The sequence below is a fragment of the Rattus norvegicus genome, chromosome 18 (genome assembly GCF_021556685.1).
Source record: "Rattus norvegicus strain SHRSP/BbbUtx chromosome 18, alternate assembly SHRSP_T2T, whole genome shotgun sequence".
In the NCBI taxonomy this organism is placed as follows: Eukaryota; Metazoa; Chordata; class Mammalia; order Rodentia; family Muridae; genus Rattus; species Rattus norvegicus.
This window is the reverse complement of record NC_141551.1, coordinates 59,794,966-59,813,750: the sequence shown is the minus strand read 5'-3', so window position 1 is coordinate 59,813,750 and position 18,785 is coordinate 59,794,966. Positions and strand designations below refer to the sequence as shown.

At 44.5% G+C, this 18,785-nt stretch overlaps 1 protein-coding gene across 1 annotated transcript; it reads right to left on the bottom strand.

The window, feature by feature from the left end:
- Nucleotides 1-9,127: 9,127 nt before the first annotated feature.
- St8sia3 (ST8 alpha-N-acetyl-neuraminide alpha-2,8-sialyltransferase 3) lies at nucleotides 9,128-15,710 on the bottom strand. Its single transcript, NM_013029.2, has 4 exons — nucleotides 15,482-15,710; nucleotides 14,082-14,204; nucleotides 11,247-11,804; nucleotides 9,128-9,639 (listed from the first exon to the last, which is right to left on the bottom strand). Exons 1-4 carry the CDS (start codon nucleotides 15,658-15,660, stop codon nucleotides 9,357-9,359), a joined length of 1,143 nt encoding a protein of 380 aa, NP_037161.2. The 5' UTR covers nucleotides 15,661-15,710; the 3' UTR covers nucleotides 9,128-9,356.
- Between the last annotated feature and the right edge of the window lie 3,075 nt (nucleotides 15,711-18,785).

Below are 18,785 nucleotides of genomic sequence, written 5' to 3'. Positions count from 1 at the left end.
ACCCCAAATCTTGTGAATGCTCGTCACATCTGCCACTATAGAGGCCTTCTCATCCAATTCTTTCATGGTTGAAATGGATCTCATGTAGTGGAGAACGGCCCTAAAATCCTGAACTTCCTGCCAGGAAGCATTGGGATTTGTAGCCATCTACCACCATACCAGGGTCGCTCTACTCTGTCTGTTTGCCTCTGCATCTCTGTCTTTGTGTGTGTTTTCTGTCTCTCTGTCTGTCTCTATCTCTCTCTTTGTCTCTGTCTCTCTGTCTCTGTCTCTGACTCTGTCTCTCTCTACTTCTCTCTCTCCAGGTCACATATTAGCCAAAGTTAAGGCTGACCTTAACCTTCTGGTACTTTGCTTCCTCTAGATAACTGGGGTTATAGGTATGTGGCACCATAGTTAATTTATGTGATTCTTGAGATTGAACTCAGGGCTTTGTGCACAATAGGTAGTTTAATCTACCAACTGAACTCCACCTCCAGACTTGCGGATCACTCAACTATCGATTAAATAAAATGGTGCTTATAATTGTAATTGCCAGGAATAATATATTACTAGTAGTTATATCCTTCAAAGGTCTTATGGAAAAAGTGTATATGGGCATTTTTGGCATTTACCAATGGTTCATGGTTCTAGACAGCCAGGGCCAACTTGTGTAGACTTGTTCTGCAAGCTGCTAAGAGCTCTCACTGGGAATGGAGAGAGGAAGATGTGTACATGTTTTCCGTGTGATTTTGCTAGTGCTGTTCTATATGTGAGGCTCCTGAATGGGACAAAGACAGATGGCAACATCTTCCAATGCACAATAAAACAGTTTATTTAAAAACAATGCATCCAGTATTGCATTTGGCACACGAGGCAAAAAGGCAGGCACATCCATACTCAACAGGTACGTTTGGGAAGCTGTTGAAGCAAACGTTTGCATTTCTTTCACAAGCTAAAGTCACAACGAACATATGATTATCTCTGCGGAAGGTGATCACTCGTGTTCACATAGAAGGCGGGAGATATTTACACGGTGCTCAGCCCTGCAATGCTGGCTTCTTCTGGGCCTCTGTGGCCCTCACACTCTAGAACCTTCTTTCCAAGAACAGCTAAGGCTGCCTCTCACAAGACAGATGTGACTCTGATTGGTAAAGATTTCCTCCTCCTCCTCCTCCTCCTCCTCCTCCTCCTCCTCCTCTTCCTCCTCTTCTGCTTCTTCTTCTTCTCCTCTTCCTCCTGAAGACCACAAAATGTCCAATGTGTTTGAGGGGGTAAAGCCTTTCCACGTACAATGGCATTCCCCAAAATGAATGCATCAATGAGGGTGGGGGAAGGGGCACCATCATAAGAGGCATTGTTGTCACCTGACGTGTTTGGTCATCCTGCTCATCCCTTTGATAACTACCACTCACCATTCCTTCATGTGTTAACCTTGTATTTCATCATTACAATACAAAGGGGTCTGTTCTGCATCATCCTAACCCATTCTTAAAAATAGTACCGAAATCGAAGGTGAAAACTAAGTTATGTGTGAGGAACTCTCCCATGGTCGGTCTTCACTTCTAACTTACGCTTTTTTTTTTTTTTACAGTGGATTGTCCAGATGTCTAAGCAGAGCATGGAATCTGTGGTTTCCATTCTAGCTAGGCAGAGATGTCACTTCTGAATCTCAACACTGAGGTTGCTGTGACAGAAACGGTCTAGACACACAAAGCCTTGCTGTGGCATTAAATCACCAGCTCATCTAAAAGGCATTCTTGCCCTGTGATGCTTCAATGTTTGTCCAAGGTCAGGGATTCTCAACCTGTGGGTCACGACCCTTTTTGTGGGGGATCAACTGTCCCTTTCGCAGGGGTCCCATATCAGCTACTCTGCATATCAGTTATGTATATCACAACTTGTAACAGTAGCAAAATGACAGTTATGAAGTAGCAACAAAATTATTTTATAGTTGGGGGGGCTTCACCACATCATGAAGAACTGTTTTAAAGGGTTGCAGCATTAGGAAGGGTGGGAACCACGTCCTAGGTCTGGGAAGGTTTCAGTGTCAGTTACTGATGCTTGGTGATCACATCTCAGCTGGTCATAAATCTGCTGGAGCTCTAGGGGCAGAACTGAGTTCATATAGACATGTGAGACTGTGTTTGTGAAATGTGGCTTAACAGCATTTCTAACGTGAGGTCAAATATTCCAGTTCTACAAAAAACTACAAACCAGTTGCAAGTGCCTCAATGATTTTATCCGTTTTTGTGCAAACCTCTCTCCTATTGTCTATCAACTTTTCTTCCCCGCCGTCCTATCTAGCAAGGGAAAGGCAGGATCACATTAAATATGTCCATAGTAAAATTGAGTTTCTCTATCACCTCCCTTGTGATGGACTTCTCTGGTCAGAAAATGAGACAGGCCAAGCGCATTCATTATGCCAACATGGGAGTTGTTGAGAGGACTGAAAATCCCCGAACACATACCCAACTCATTTGAATCAAATTGTGGTTTGCTGGGTATAAAGAAGCAAGCTCATTTCAATGACAACTAAGAAAAACAGAAAACAGTGCCCGGAGTAGGGGCACACACCTTTAATTCCAGCATCCACAGAGGCAGGTGGACCTCCATGAGTTAGAGGACAACCTCATGTCTATATAGCAACTCTCAGGCTAGTCAGAGCTACACAATGAGACCCTGTCTCAAAAAATAACAAACAGATAGAACTCCCAGAATGCAGAGTGTACTTTAGCCTTTTAAACACAATGTCCAGCATGAATTCCGAACATCTACTGCACAGAAGTGACTACAGGAATGGCTGGGTACTTTATTATGTGAGGAAAGTAGATTTGGTCCTTTGTGATTTACCTTTGATTCACTCCATGAAGAATGTGGCCTTTCACCATCTGAGGAATTAGGCACATTTTCTCCCATCATTGCCTTTCAAAGGATTTTACTGAACCCACCCAAGAATGACTTCCACCAGAAAAGTCGCTTACTTTGCAAGCCAAGCTTAGTCGGTGGTGTCTCATCACTGTGTTAGATGTATACATCCTCAGTAGGGAGAGCATCCCCGCTCCAGTGCCGAGCACCACCAACATGTTGCTTGGTAGGATTTTTTTTTTTCCAGAGGCCAGACATAGCTAGCTAAGCTGGGAGGAGAGCAATGCACGGCACCTTGCTCTTCCAATTTTGTTCACTCAGCCTCTGAAGCTGTCCAGAGGTCTTCAACGCAGAGATTGATGGCTTTGAATTGCTATGACTTCATCTTTGAGAAGTGCTTACTTACGAAAGCTTCAGACACAAGGCTGAGCATCCTCCTTCAGTGTAGTGTGGACTTCCGGCCACGGAGCAACCGATTGGTGCGGTGTAGACTTGGGGCCATGGGGTTTTTGCAGGTGAATGGAACCAGGTAAGCCAAACAGTGTTTTGTTTGCCTGCTTCTTTACAGCTTGATGAGTGCCAGTGAATTTTGTGTTGTCAGAAGGATAAAAGGCGGGCAAGCCAAAACTCATCCAAATGTGATTGCTACCTCCCTATTAAACTAGAGAATGTTCACCTGGAAGGTCATTCCTTGACATTAGGAGAGCTCTGGCTGACAATCTCCCATGTTGAGGACCCGTTGAGAGACTCCCATCAACTAAGAATAGTTGGATACCTTAGGGCTTTCATCTAAAGGGCATAACGACATATTCTTTTTCTAGGAAGTAGTGAAACTAACCAAGGTAGATTTTCTGTTCTGTTGAACAGGGATGTTTGAACATCCCCCAAAGCCACTCCTACCAGCTTTTGTCTGGCACTTGCTGATGCAGAATTGTTCAGGCAGTGCTACACTAGAACCAGCTCATATGTCAAAGCCAAGGCAGTACTGACTCTTGGGAACCTTGGCACATTTGAGCTGGCCGATGTTATGTTAGTAGCTTGAAGTTGGCTTTGATTGGGTTATGACTACATGGAAACATATAAATGCTAGTTTACCAGAGCAGCCATTAAATGTCTAGCTGCACAGCAGAGATAAAACTCTCAACCCCACAGAAAGAAGTCCAAGGTGGCCTCTGGGTGTCTGTGATGAGCACGAGCTTTGCATGTGCAGGGTAAAGATAAAACAAATGGCTTGGAACTTCCTGAGGAAGGTAGCACCTTACCCAGCATGGGCTGGGACAAGACAGCTAGTAATAATTGACCCCCTGCTTACGTACAGTGGCCTTAGAGTTTAGCTCTATGGATTTCTTTTTGGGGGACTGATTTCATTTTAGCTCACATATCACAACGTTAGAGCATTCCTCCGTTTGACGCATTCATTGTTCAGAGGTTGAGAAACCAGACCACCTGAGGAATATTTTAGCCACTGGGGATGAATCCCAAATTGAATCTGAATGAATCATTTAAGTTCTCTGCTTCTCGGTTTATCCATTTATAAAGACGAATGACCTGGGCTTTGCCTCTTTGTTTGAAACAGACAATGAGATATAAAGAACTAGGCTCAGAGTAAAGTGCACAAAGCGATGCTTCTTGCTTCGTCTGCTGGCTCATATCGGTCCTGACTACACTGGCAAATTACGACTGTGCACTTAAAAATCAGCAGATGGTCAGTTTGGCCAGAAGTCGGCAGGCTGAGTCCCTAATACTGTGTATGTATTGTCAGTGCTGTAATAACTTCAAGGGATCTTTGATACAAAGCATGTGAAGAATGCTCTGGTCAAAGCCGTATAGATAGAGTTGACTGTGAAATATGCTATTAGCTTTCATATGCCACATCAGGACCGATTAGGGATCCTTTCAGGTTGGGCTTATCTCAGGATATGACGACTCAATGATGTGGACTGAGGAGCAAGAATTCTATCTCAAAGTGTTCCTCATCATGGCGTTCTTGTACATCGCTGTTGATACATTCTTGGTATCTACCAGGTCCTAATCCCAGCATCCCCACTGAAACCGGAGTCGGCGACCCGGCATCAGGCTCCTTACAGATTCTACAAACAGTAAGAGAATGAACTTCGTTGAGGATTAAAACATCTATTCAACCACACATGTCTTTAACAAATCATTACAATAAAAATAAGGGCTGAGCAATATCACATAACCAATAATAACATTCGAAAACACTTCCCACTTGAAGTATTATATTGATGTGGCAAAGCAGTCAGAGTGTGAGAGAGGCAGGGTTAGTCATTTTGGTCCTTGGTATCAATTCATTGGTGGCCGTGGTTAAATGATCCACGGATTAAGTGGCACATATTCAGTCACACATACACAGTCCCGACTCTGGTCCCAAGGTCAGTTATACACGGTTGAGAAGTAGTAGAAGCTAAGCAAATGTTTGTCTGATACGCTCAAACAGTTAGGAGAAGGGAGGCTTAAGGACCCAGGACTGCACAGAAAAGGTCTCAGAATGTCATTTGAAAGGACTGAGGAACCACCAAAGTTTCCCACTACTCTTTGTACAGTCTCAGCGAGGTGACCTAATAACCCAAAGCCTGTGGTGGAGATTGCTTACAAGATGGAAAACAGTTCTTACCTCAGGGAGCCCCAGCTGAACGTTTTATGTACAAGAAGTACATAACCACGTTTAGCCTTCAACTTCTAAATCATGCACATGTGATTTTATTGAGATGAATATATTATCAGGTACAATTTTATCTGTCAGCCATGTACCATCAATAACAGAACTGGGATTTATCAGACAATGATTTAACTAAAGGTTTCTCATTTGAGGGGAGAGCAGGTGGTTTTCAGCAGGCTGCTGTGTGTGCTGGGTAAGTTTCTCCTCTACTGCTGTGTACCCAGGCGAGCGCATTTAGTAATCTTTTCCCTTCTTCCCTTATGACCCCTCTCCATTATGCACATACTCCAAACATTCCAGATTTAAGTTGTTTTTCTTTGATCTTATCTTTGATACTGAAAAGATTAATACACCAAATTGTAATTTCAATAATTATCTATGTAAAATCTGGGAAAAGATTGCTTAGTCTCTCTGCATCTCAATTTTAAAATTTTTGAAGTCAAGGTGGGCTAGAAAACTGAACGACTCCTCCCTTTCCGTTGTTCCTGCTTCTCTGGGGCCCACGAGCTATTGTCTGAGCATTTGGGGCCTTGCCTGAAGTTAGAAAGCATAAACTTATATTCACTCAAGTCCTTGCAACATTAGCTTTGTCTGGGCGCTCACATTCATCAGCACTGACAGCCGAGGTTGGTACCAGGAGGCTAGGTGAGTGAATGGGGTCTTCCTTTGTACTTCCTTGCCATCACCCATGTCTGATATTCAGGTTGGAGACAGATGGTACAGTGGTCCTATTCAGCATTGGTAGACATAAGTACTACTAAACAGACTGCATTTTTATAATGGCTAAAATTACTTAGCACAAGAAGACAGTCTGGGAATGTAGGTTAATGGTAGCATATTTGTCTATCATGTGCAAGGTCTTGGGTTGGATCTCCTGCTCCATAGACTCACACACGAACCCCAAATTTCTGGGCGTGGGGGGAAGTCATGATGAGCACCTTTTGACTCATGCTGCCAGGAGTTTGTAAATTTCCTTTTCTTTTCTGCCAAGTAGTTGGTTATTTTCAGACATTCTTAGGAGCATTATGGTGAAATTTATTCACATAGCTCATGGTGTACTCTGTTCTAGGTAGCCAAAAATGAATACGTTTCTAATAAAAGAATACTAACCAGATCCAACCGAGTGGAGCCAACGTAGAAGGGCAGGGTATGAGCATGTAGCTACATAAGCAGGAAGCTCAATGATCCCTCTGCTCTGTCCACTGCACTTGAGCCTACAAGCCTGGGGTTGTTGGGGAGCCAACAAGCTCTGGCTGCCTTTCTAATAAGAAAACCTTCCTATCATGAAAGCAGTTACATTGGTTTCCACATTGAAGTAGTCTTGAGAAACAGAAAAGAAAAACTGTAGGGTCAGCTGGTGGCTGCATTTTTAAACCATCGGAGTAGCAGGTCCAGGATACAACTGAGGTAAAAATATCCATAAAGAAACCAGAGCCAAAACCACCACAGCATTCTGATAAGATCAAATTTAAATAGACTATCTTGGATTAATTAACTAGCGTTGGGGATCTTCTAGTCTTTGAGTATTTTATCTTGCTTAGCGAAAAGAGTTCAAGTTTATATTTAGTAAGTCCTGATGGGTACGCTGAAATTAAAGCTCTGGAGGCAGAACCTGGCCTGGATAATCTTAGCATTAATATCCCTTAGCTGCAATCAAATGAACTAAGGGTTTAGGAGTAGCCGGGCCTTTCAATCCTGATGACAACTGCTGCAATTCTGCCACTCTCCAGGACCCACCCCCATCTGGAGAGCAGTGGCTTGGTGCCCTGCGCTCTTTAAAGTAACAGGGCACTGTCAAGGTATGGTTTAAAGTGACAGGGCAGAGCTTTGTATATTTTTCATACCCATGAAATTGTCCTTGAATTCCAAAGTGTTTTAAGAATGCCTTATAATTTTAATTTTCTTACCATTCTGGGCATAGCTAATGCGTCTTAATTTTGAGATATTCACTCCGATTTCCTCTCTGAATGACTGACATTCACAAGGGGTTAAAAGGTGCCACAGTTGGTATTGTGTTAGGATCTGAATGGTTTTCTTTCACTAGATTATATCTGGGGCTGAATTAGCTCCTTGAAAAGGACAGCACAGCCCCAGGACCAGGTGGCACACAAGTATAAGAATGGTGTGTCTCCTTACTCCACTTCTTTTTAAGAATGATGGGTTTTGGTTTGTTTTTTTTTTTTTTCCCCAAGAGGGAGAGTATACTGATGACTGAACTCTAGCAAGGTTTTAAAAAAAAATATTTACAACACTGTAAGCAGTCTAGATGAAATTTCTGGAAGAGAACAAGCTACCCCACTACAACATATAGCAAATGTGCTCCACAGGCACTCGTAAAGAGGAAAGAAAGTCTTATTAAAATTTAACATCAACTTGGCCAGACTTGGGGTTGAATTGGAAGAGCAAAGTGCTGCTCAATGTAAAAGCCCGGGGATGGGAGAGATGTGATTTCTACTGATACAGTCAGAACAATGAGAACAATGGCCAACTGATCTCAAATTCCAAAGCTTATTTAGGACCAAGTCTTGCCACTGCATAATGGCTTTTCTTTTTGAAATGCTCAATGTATAGCCACACAGACTTGGAAACAGAGGATAGTATCTTCAACTGTCTCAAAGCAAGCAAGCAACATCTAGATGCTTGTTGGTGGGGATGTCACAGAAAGGATCTGACATGACTAATGCTAACATGGCTCACACAGGGACCAGTCTGACAAAAGCTCTAGTTTGTCTTCCACACCAACTCTTGTGCTTCTTCTCCAATGGCCGCAACTCTTTATAGAGTATACAACCTGAAAACACTCTCCTTCCTCTTTCTTCATAGTCTCCAGGTTTTTTTGAATTAACTCAATTGTTCTGACAGAGCGCCCAGCCTAGCACTTGAACTGAAATTGTTGAAGGCCTAAGCTAGAAAGCCCTTGTAGGATCTGTCACCACCACACTCATGCTAACAGACGCAAAGCTACCCACACTGCGGGCTTTCTTTGTGACAGAGAAAGAGACACTGTGGCATATGCCACAGTCTACCACATGTCTACCCAAAAAGACCACCATGCTGTAGAATAACAGTATGGACAAGTAAGGACTTGAGACATTTCCTATAGAGTTCTTCCGGGGAAAGTCACTAAGATATGCTAAGTTTGTCATGAAACATCCAAGTTATCCAGAGCCTTGAACACATCAGGTACAGATGCAAACACATACGAGCAAAGCTAATCCAGAAGTAGTCCTAGCAAATTATTAAACTCAATGGTAGTCGGGCAACCTGAAGAGTGTGTGTTGTGTGTGTGTGTGTGTGTGTGTGTGTGTGTGTGTGTGTGTGAGAGAGAGAGAGAGAGAGAGAGAGAGAGAGAGAGAGAGAAAGAGAAAGAGAAAGAATATGCAACCTGCAAAACCAGTTTGTTTTTGTTTTTTGAAGATTCTGATCCCCTGGCAAAAGAGGTCCTGCTGAAGCTGGTCAGAGCTCTCTGGTTATGAGGACTGTATCAAAGGAGGACTGAGGAGATGACAGCCATGGTCCTCATTCACACGGGAGTCAGTTTATTATTAAAATACAAGCTTGGAACTATTTCAAGCTATTCTCTGTGCAGCATACTTCCAAATGCAATATAACCTTTCCCAGTCAAGTCTAAAAGACACGGCTTCAATGCACCTGTCCTAAGTCTGTTCGGACCATTCAAAGAGCAGTGCAAAAGAGGAAGAGAAGATATCTTTCCTTGTAAGTGGCAGACAGGCTTTGCCAGATTGTCTATGGGTTCTGTTCTGGAGACTATTCAATTTGGTTTGGGGGCACTTTTTAAACAGCCATTGGCACTTTCCATTTGGAGTTCTTAGGCACAGTGTGACAGAGTGAGCTTTGTGAGCCCTTCCCCATGCATTCGATAGAGCAGCTGAAACTCAGCAGGCAGCTGGTGAGACTCCTGCCACTTGGTGGTAAATTTGGTTCCTTTTTTGTCATAGTAGTGGTAGGGCAGATCCTCCCTGGTGTTGGGGTCAAATCCGAAAGGCCAGAAACCGTACAAGTGGATCTCTTCACATATTGCAGATGCAAGGGTGTACATAAGGATACCTGTGCTCAGTCGTTTGGGTGACAAGTGTTTGTTTTTCCAGTACCTGCAGAACAATAAGTATAGGTACATTCAGCGGCTGGCACTGAAGGTTTCAGTCAGATAAGTCAGTAGGCGGGGCTAGGAGCTAGATTTTTCTAGACCGGTTGGGTTTCATGGATACACCGTTTGGGTGTATCTACATATACTTCCCAGCCCCAGTACAGGGGCCTGTTCCCTTCTGGATGAGATTTAAAATGCCATTAAAAAAATGAATAAAAAGGGAGCAGAATGGAGAAAAACAATGGGGTCAAAGATTTGGAATAAGTTGGTAAATGACCTGGGTTTGAGCTCTGGTGACTTTCATGTTCCATAGTGACTTTGGACAACTAGTACACTCCACTCTTTGTATCCCGTTGTCAAACTTTGGGGTTCAGTTCTATTATCTCTTACACTCTTGGGAGTGGTATCAGTCTGCATAATTATTCATTGCACCCATTTTCTCGCAGTAAAAGTCGCAGTTTGGACTACATATAATACAAGTGCCCTTCCTTTTGGAGACACACCGATTTACTACACTGCGAGTTCTCTTTCGGTGGAAGCTCAACTAAACAGATCTTAAATTTGGAAGATTTTAGGAAACAACAGGAAGGGAATATCTATTACAGCATGCATTCCTTGTCTCCAGGCCTTCCAGAACCCACCTGAACTTGTAATAAGATCTGTGGTCTGCAGTGATGCCTGGATTCCTTACACAGGAGGGCACGGGAGCTGAGGCAGTGCTCAATTAATCTTGCCTTTAAAAATGCCCTGGGTAGGGGGGGGGGTTGGGGATTTAGCTCAGCGGTAGAGCGGTTGCCTAGTGAGCGCAAGGCCCTGGGTTCGGTCCCCAGCTCCGAAAAAAAGAAAAAAAAAATGCCCTGGATGGTTGCCTCACTTCTGGCTGCATATTTGAACCATATAAGGGGTTACTAAAGACACCAAGTGCTTGCTTGATCCTGGCCTCCCTCACCACATTAGACTCGAGGCCAGCCCAGGTAGTATTACTTCAGAACTCTGATTCTTATAAACAATCAGAACCGAAAGTTACCGGGCCAGATGGAAATGTTGCACCTCCGGCCAGTTTCCTTATCAAACCATGAGGGACAACAATGAGCTCTTTGAATACACAAACATTTAATTACAAAAGCAGATTATGCCGTTTAAGATTTATCTAGGTGGGTCTCTAATCCGGAAACTCTACAAACACCTGAACATCCGACAAAAAGGATATTCTTAAAGTCAGTAGTAATTTCTTTCTTTTTTAAATTACAATTTTTTTTTTAAAAAAAATAGGCTTTGTGTGGTTTAGTCACTGGGTGTTGCCAGGATCTACCCATTGGCACAAGGGAAAGTCTTGGTTGGTGGTAATTTCTATGGCTGCTCATGGAGAAGGGGACAGGAAATAAAAAGAAGAGTGAGGAATAGTCTTTTCATCTCGCACTTGGTTACCAACTAGGGGTAAACTGAAGTTTTTAACTAGCATAATTCATTCGTTCATTAAAAAGATAAGAGTTCGTCCTCAAGAACTAAACCAACCACAACAGCATGGATGGCTCCCAGGCCCCAGAGATTACAATATTGACTTGCCATCTGGTGGGGGGGTACGAGTGAGATTTAATAAAATATACACACCTGTTGACATGTTGCATGATATTTCCAGGCCAAGCCAACTGGACCTTTAACTGACCTCTGTGCTCAACGAAAAAATCCACTAAGGTTCTGGTTACAGTCGCAGAAGTGTGGAAGAAAAATGCGGGGATCCAGAGAATGGCCCCGTCGAGCTTTTTTAAACTGAGGAAGAAGTTGTTACGGTCCTGGATGGTTAAAAGGTTGTTGTAATATTTTTCCAAGATGCTAGGATTGAAAGTTGTGAGGTTGGTTTTCTTCCCAACATCTTTGTGGAAAGCCTCTGTCGGGGCAAAATTGCACCGAAAAACAAAATCCGATTTATCTATTTCTTGTCCACACTGACTCCCTGTCAAGATTCCACTGTTTCCGACCACAGCACAAATGTTATAACGCTTATTCAGAATGGGCGACACATCTGGGAGCAGGGACCGGAAGTTATTGCTAATAGAGAAAACATATTTATGGCTGGAATAATCGTAATGTATCAGTTGTCCGATCCGAACACTATTCTTGGTTAAAGAAAAATTTTTTATTACATCGACATGCTGAAGAATTTCTTGCCTAAAATAAGAAAAGATTCATTAAATACATTCTATTCCAAAGAACCAAGTTTCTATCTTATGCTTCCATTTAACTCAGACCAGAATATTAAGCACATTCAATTCAAGTAAAGAGTATGGATTCGTATTTGCAAGCTCCAAAGGGAAGCCTGTTTTATAACGTACAGGCACAGCAACATAGCTCAGTCAGGTTCTGAAGGTAACCTTTGGATGCAAGGAAATTCAGTGTACAATTTTACCAACTATTTCTTGGTGTTCTGGTCTACCCAAAGAGTGCATTTGACTAAGGAGGAGGCAGATGTCAAACAGTGTTAGAAAACACAGGGAGACGATTTACACAGGCCCCAGAGAGCTCACATTAATGTATCAACGTTGGTGACTTAAGAGTTTGTAACTAGGGGCTACTTGTTTGCTATTGGTCTGTACGGCTCAACTAATAGCAAATACTACGGTGTCTAAATAAAGCTAAACAGATATGGATCATAGTTCAGCACTCTATTATTAAAATATGAAAATAGGAAGAGTAGTGGGCATGGCTAAATACTTCATAGAAATGAGACGATAATCTCATTGACCTTTGCTAAATAATGAAACAGACATTTTCCTCTGTGTGATTCTATGGAATCACAATTTAGCAGGATATAGGTAAGGAAGGCTTCAGGGGAAACAAAGGTAATAAGAGAAAAGTGATACTTAGAATTGACTTCAGCTTGATTTCATATTGGGCTTTCTGTGAAATTATCTCCTCTTAAAATCTCAGGTACATAAAAATAGCTTAAGAGACAGGTAGCTTACAATTTTGTTCCCCACTGACAAGGAGGAAAATTGGAACCCCCATGCCTTCTGTTTAAATAACAGCAGGGTGAAAAGAGCTATCATCAAATTCTAGGGCAACGTGAGCTTTCAGGCACCAGGGTAATTCTTGGAGTTGCTAAAAAGCAACTTAAGACAATATCGTTAAAATTAATTAAAGGTTTCCTAAGAAATGGATAGAAAGGCAGGGAGCTTTGGAAAGAGAGTGTTCTTTTGATTGATGCTAGGGATACTTGGCCCGGTGTAGAAAAACACTGTAATCAAGTTAGAGATGTATTTGGTGTGTTTGGGGGATTGGTGTAAGGTGTTCTACCTTGGAAACTGTACTGTCTGCAAAATTAAATTTAGATGGAAATCCCAAAGGCTAACATTGAAAAGCACCTCCATGGTTTAGAATTAACCACCACAAAATAGTTTATAATTAAGCATAAATACTTTAAAAACTGTAACCATAATCCTATGATTATACCATTTAAAAAAAAACTCACACAATTTTCTCATGCCATGGGTTTCTTTTCATTCTGCCAGTAGAATTTATATATATATATATAAATATATATATAGTACAGTGACAATAAATGCGATAAATGCCAGGGCAAAGCCACATATCACTTCCTAGTTTGTAAAATAAGCACCCACAGCCCTAATGAACACACTAGATGGTTCACATCACATTTAGTGCCATAGCCATCCCACTGGGTGGGGGGTGCCTATGGTTCTGAGACCAAAAATCACTGAGACTTGATTTCTTTCTTCCTCTGCCTAAGACAAGATGAAACAATAAAGAAAAGCCTTCTCCGTGGATAAGGACAGGCTACCACAATCAATAAGAACAAAGTTAGTTCTTTTTTTTTTTTGGTTCTTTTTTTTTCCGGAGCTGGGGACCGAACCCAGGGCCTTGCGCTTCCTAGGTAAGCGCTCTACCACTGAGCTAAATCCCCAGCCCCAAGTTAGTTCTATAATAAGTTAAAAGCTGCAAAAGCTTCATGAAAACAAACAGGCAGAGCCAAAACAAAGTCAGGTTTACGTACATATATTTGGGCCCTCGTCTCCACTAGTGAGTGATGTGGTAAGGGTGTGTTTCAGTAAGATTGTGTAATCAGACCATAAAGAGATCATCTGCTTGCAATGAATGAAACCTTTTATTTTTAATAGACACAGCTTTGGTGCAACCAGACATCATGGTGCTCAGTCAAGGCCAAATTAAGAAGGTATTGGCCAACCTGATTGTTCCTTTTTAGAGGGTACTACAAATATTTAAGAGGGATGGCTGCGCATCACCTCCTCTTGCATTTAGGCTAGGAAGACAAAGCCCCCACACTCTCAGGTGGGGTGAGATGAATTGTAGCTTTGTGTGTGTGGTACTGGTTTTGGATTTGTTTTCATACTGTTTGTTTTACTGAGTTTCAAAATTAAAAGGAAAAAGAAACAACAACAACCACCAAAACCTCTTTTCCTATCCTACCTTTGATGTAAAAACGCTGTCCGATTAAATGTCCATTTAGAAGGTTTCTCTTGGAGTTCATGGGTGAGAGAATTCGTAATGGGCACAAATGACGGGTCTAGAAACTTCAGTGCAAACTGTGACCTGAAAGGAGCATGAGTTTAGATAGGTGCTGGCCTCAGGGAGGGGAACCCAGAGTGTGACAGCTCCAGCATCAACCGGAAGGGGCAGCTGGCACAAGAGCAAGCCCACCCCACAGCCCCTCTCTTTTGGCACATTCTCTGCTCCTACAGAAGCCAGGAAGAAAGGAAGAAAAGGGGAAACTCTTCCCCATTGTCTAGCCCTCCGGGTGCAGGTGAGACCATAAGAAAGATGGCGGTCACTCAGACAGCAAGGGTCGGAGCCCAGCCCAGGGCTGCAGTCCACGGCTCAGCGGGACTACGAGTCAGCACCGCGGACAGCAGCCTCCGACCGGACCCTGCCACTCCCGGGCTCGGAGAATTGATTTTTGGTGAAAGGGCAGAGGAAATTCGAGACTCAGGCGAAAGGGGTGGGGGTTGGGGGGCTCCAGCCTTAACCTTTTCCTTCCCACGCCCAAGTCTGATTTCACCCTCAGCCTTTAGCTGGAGACTCCCAGAGGCCGCCTGCAGCCGGGCTCTTCTGTCCAGGCCCAACATCTTCAGGTTGCACATCTCTGGCCCAGCTTGGCCCACAGGGTGCGGCTTGTGGTTGCCACCCGCCCATCGGAAGGCGGTGCGGGGAGAGCGCCTTGCGGGCACAGGTAGGGGTGGGGCTCCGGATGAGCTGTGCGGAGCTGCGCCCCGCGGTGACTTCGACCCGGGCAGGGTGGGCGGCCCTCAGCAGAAGGCTTGTTTCCCGCAGGGGCTGAGGAATTGCAGAAATCTAGGAAAGGAGGGGGCGGGTGGCAGCGGGGGAAGGGTCGAGGAAGAACCCCCTAGGGGCTTCAAGAGAATAAACCTGCGCATCATTAGATGAGAAAGAGGGGGAGGGATGGGGTGCGAGTGTAGTCGGCGCCTGCGCCATTAGATCGCCCCGCCAGGCCTGCGGAGTCCGCCGCTGGTGCTCGGCCAGATCGCTCACCTCAAACCTTGCCCATCTCCGGGTTCAACACCCCCACTCCCGCTGTCCAAACACCGCCTGTCGCTCAACCACCAACACCCCAGTTTTGAAACGGGGGAGGGGACGCAGAGGAAGAATGGGAGAAATTCAATCACATCGATTAGGACAAAGGCTTTTAGGGGCTTTGGGATAAAAAATATATATATAAAGTGTAGAAACAGAAGGAGGAATGAAAGGACCACGCAGTTACCGAGGAGCCCAAACACTCTTCTCTGACGGTTCCCCAACACACCAATCGACCCGAGATACCCGAGGGCGCTCCAGCAGAGGCCCACACTCACCGGAATCCCGCGTGGAACATGTACATTCGGGGCGCCCCCGGGCTGGCGTACTTGGGAGTGGTGAAGATGTTCTCCTTTTTCAGGGACACGTAGCTGATAAGCGATAAAATCAGCAGGGCCACGCTGAGCATGACCAGCCCTAGTATACTGGCGACTCGGGCCATTTTGCAATTTCTCATTCCGGGCTAGGCTGGGTTCAGGGAAACCGGGGAAATCGGTCCATTGAGCGGCCAGCAGCCTGCTGGCGTGTGAGTGTGTTGTGTGCGTGCGTGTGTGCTCGCGGGCGCGTGTGAGTGTGTGTGGCGGGGGAGGGGGGACCCAGGCAATTGAGTCGCAGAGGGCCTGGGGGTGGAGAACGACCTGGAGCCCCGGGAGAAGTCGGAGCCGCCCCCTACCCCACCCCGGGGCAGGGTTGAGCCTGGCCCGGAGCTGAGCAGGAAGATGGAGGGTCTGCGCGGCGGCGTGGCGGGCGATGGAGTACACCGAGCAGTGCGTCTCCGGCTGCCGGCTCAGGCTCCCCCGCGCGTTTCCAGCGAGGTTGCCATCTCCACCGCCGCCTGAAAGATAAATGTGATTGGAATAGTGTTACAGTTCGATCTAAGCACAGGATTTAATTAATGAACTCTAATCTCCTAAATAACCAAGGGGAGGGATGAGGAGGAGGGAGGGCAGGAGGGGAAGCGGCTTGGGGGTGGGGTGGGGGTGGGACGGGAAATAGGCCCACTCCAATGGCCTCCAGGACCCGCTAAGGGTACAGCTGGGTAGGAGGCTGTTGGGAGACAGATGCCCAAACTTAGTTTAATGAACCATTCATTACTTTATAAAATACATCACGAAATAGAAGGATAAACAACCCGATTTGCTACTGTGGAGGATAAACACCGGCTGGGTACTTCTCAGAGATGCAAAGAGAAGGGTTTTTTTTTTTTTTTTTTTTTTTTTTTTGTTAGGAAGGCAAACGTTTAAAAGCTTTCTCATCTCCATCAGGCATCACCTGCTGCAGCCTTTCTGCAAGGAAGATCTAAACAGCAGCTGGGCTAGCCTGCCTTGGGAACACTTAAAAACCTTCTAGAGAATATTCTAGACTATCTCACCGTGCTCTTTACTTATATACTTACCTAAAACAGTCAGCGTGGAAGGTTCGACTGTGTCCCTCACGCTCCTCTCAGTGCTTGGCCTATGTACTTCAGCATCAAGCTTGGAACTGTTAGACCTGACTGGGTCTCTATTGTTCACACTTAGGATTTATTTTTAGGACAGGCTTCTGGTGGGCTAGGTGGCCTAAGGTTCCCAGAAGCCAGGGCCATTATAAGTGCACAAAACGGCTTTTGGGGGAGTTCAAGACCTAAGTGAAAGAGGTTTGACTGGAGGGTGGCAAGAAAACACATGTGTATTGCTTGATTATATTGTCTCATCACACGCTATCTTAATAACCATTAGAAATGCACATCGGTCAGCTTTCAGTCACGCTCAGAGGAAACTCATTTGTTTCTTTAGCTTTGCTCTTCACAGTTAGACTATGGTCTCTTCTACTCTGCCTTTACCCATGGTTTGGTGGTCCCTGTGCTGGTCAATAAGCACTGCTGAAAGACAGTCAAGGTGAGACGTTGGCCTTTGAGAACCTTTTTCCATAAAGCAAGTTGAGATTTCTCCAAGAGGCCTCATGCCTTTATGAAGGTGGGAGAGCCTATATGCTCTGCCTTTGGAATGGTACATTCACCAAAAGGAAGGCCTCTTGGGCTGTGAGCTCCTGCAGAGCAAGGACCATGTCTTCTCCCCTAGTAATGTCTCATCTTGAGGGAATACTAGTTAAATATGTGAAGACGGATGGGGCAAGCTCTCTCACTGAGTAGGTGGCCGTGGTCAGCAACACGGTACTTCTGTTGTCAATGACAAAGGGGACCATCTCGTGCCCTCTAAAGACCCCTGTACCAAACTATGATGATGGGAGCCAAGGGTACACAGATAATTTTTTCCTCTTGGAGTTTTTTGTTACTTAAAAAGCTCCAGGAGCTCAAAGATGGCTCAGTTGGTAAAGTGCCTGTCACACGAGTGTGAGGACTGAAGGAGTCCGATCTCTAACTTTCACATAAAACCTAGGCACAGCCCTGCTAAATAAGAAGGTAGAGAGGGAGACAAGGGGATGGGTGGGTCCTTAGAGCTCACTGGCCAGCTATTTTAGCCAATGGATTCATTCTGGGTTTTAATGAGAAAGTCTGTCTCAAAAACTAAAATGATAAACAATTGAAGATGACAGCTGACGTCAACCTCTAGCATTTATACACATGAACAGTACATGTATGAGCACTCACATGCACATGTGCGTATACACACATAAACACATGTATGTATACACAATTTTAGGAGAGTATTGCTTGCTTGCTGTACCTTGTCTTTGTTTTGTTATGGTCAGAATGCCTGGCAGAACCAATTCAAGGAAGGACAAGCTTGCCTTGACTCACTGTTCAGGTTTCAGTCCACCTTGGTGGGGAAGACTCGGGTAGGTTCATGGCCTTAGAGATGCTTTGCTTTGCTGCAAATCTGGAATCAAAGAACACTGAGATCAGGGGCAGTCTTCAACCTTCAAGATCCTCCACCTACTTTCTACCAGCCAGGCCCATCTCCCAAAGGTTCTCCAGCCCCCTCAAATGGACAAGAGTTCAAAACCAAGCACTCTATGGGGGGAGGGGGCAGGGAGGAGGGCGGGCATTTCAGAGTGAAAACAAGATATCTAAACAGAATGAATAAATCCTAAGTCTATTAACCACTCTTGTATTTTTAGAAGAAAGAATTGTATGAGCATAAAATGCCAAAAGGACCATGACCTTAGGACAACTATCCAGAAATTCCGTATGCTGGAAAAGTGCTTATTGAATGGGGAGGGGCGTGCCTGAGAGAGGGGTTGAGGTGGTATGGCCACACCTGACTTTAGAGCTGACTCTGGCATCTGTGTGCTCTGTGACATTAGTTGAATTACTACTCTGTGTTTTGGGCTCTTCATTTGCAGAACCAAGATAAAACCTGCCTTGGATTAGCATGCGATAAACATCTTTACCTGAATTGTGACTACTAAATATGAGCAAGACAATTGGGGCAAAGTTTTGACATTTCTCTCTAACCTCTAAGTGCCCAGTTACATAATGCATGGGAAAGGCTATACATGGTGGGAATTTACTGCAGAAAATGGCAAAGATCAAGAAACTACCTTTTCCTCAATGAAACATTCTTGGGGCATATAATAGCAATTCACTCTGCCTGGATTTATATGTTGTTCTAGGTGCCGGGTGTGGTGGCACACACCTTT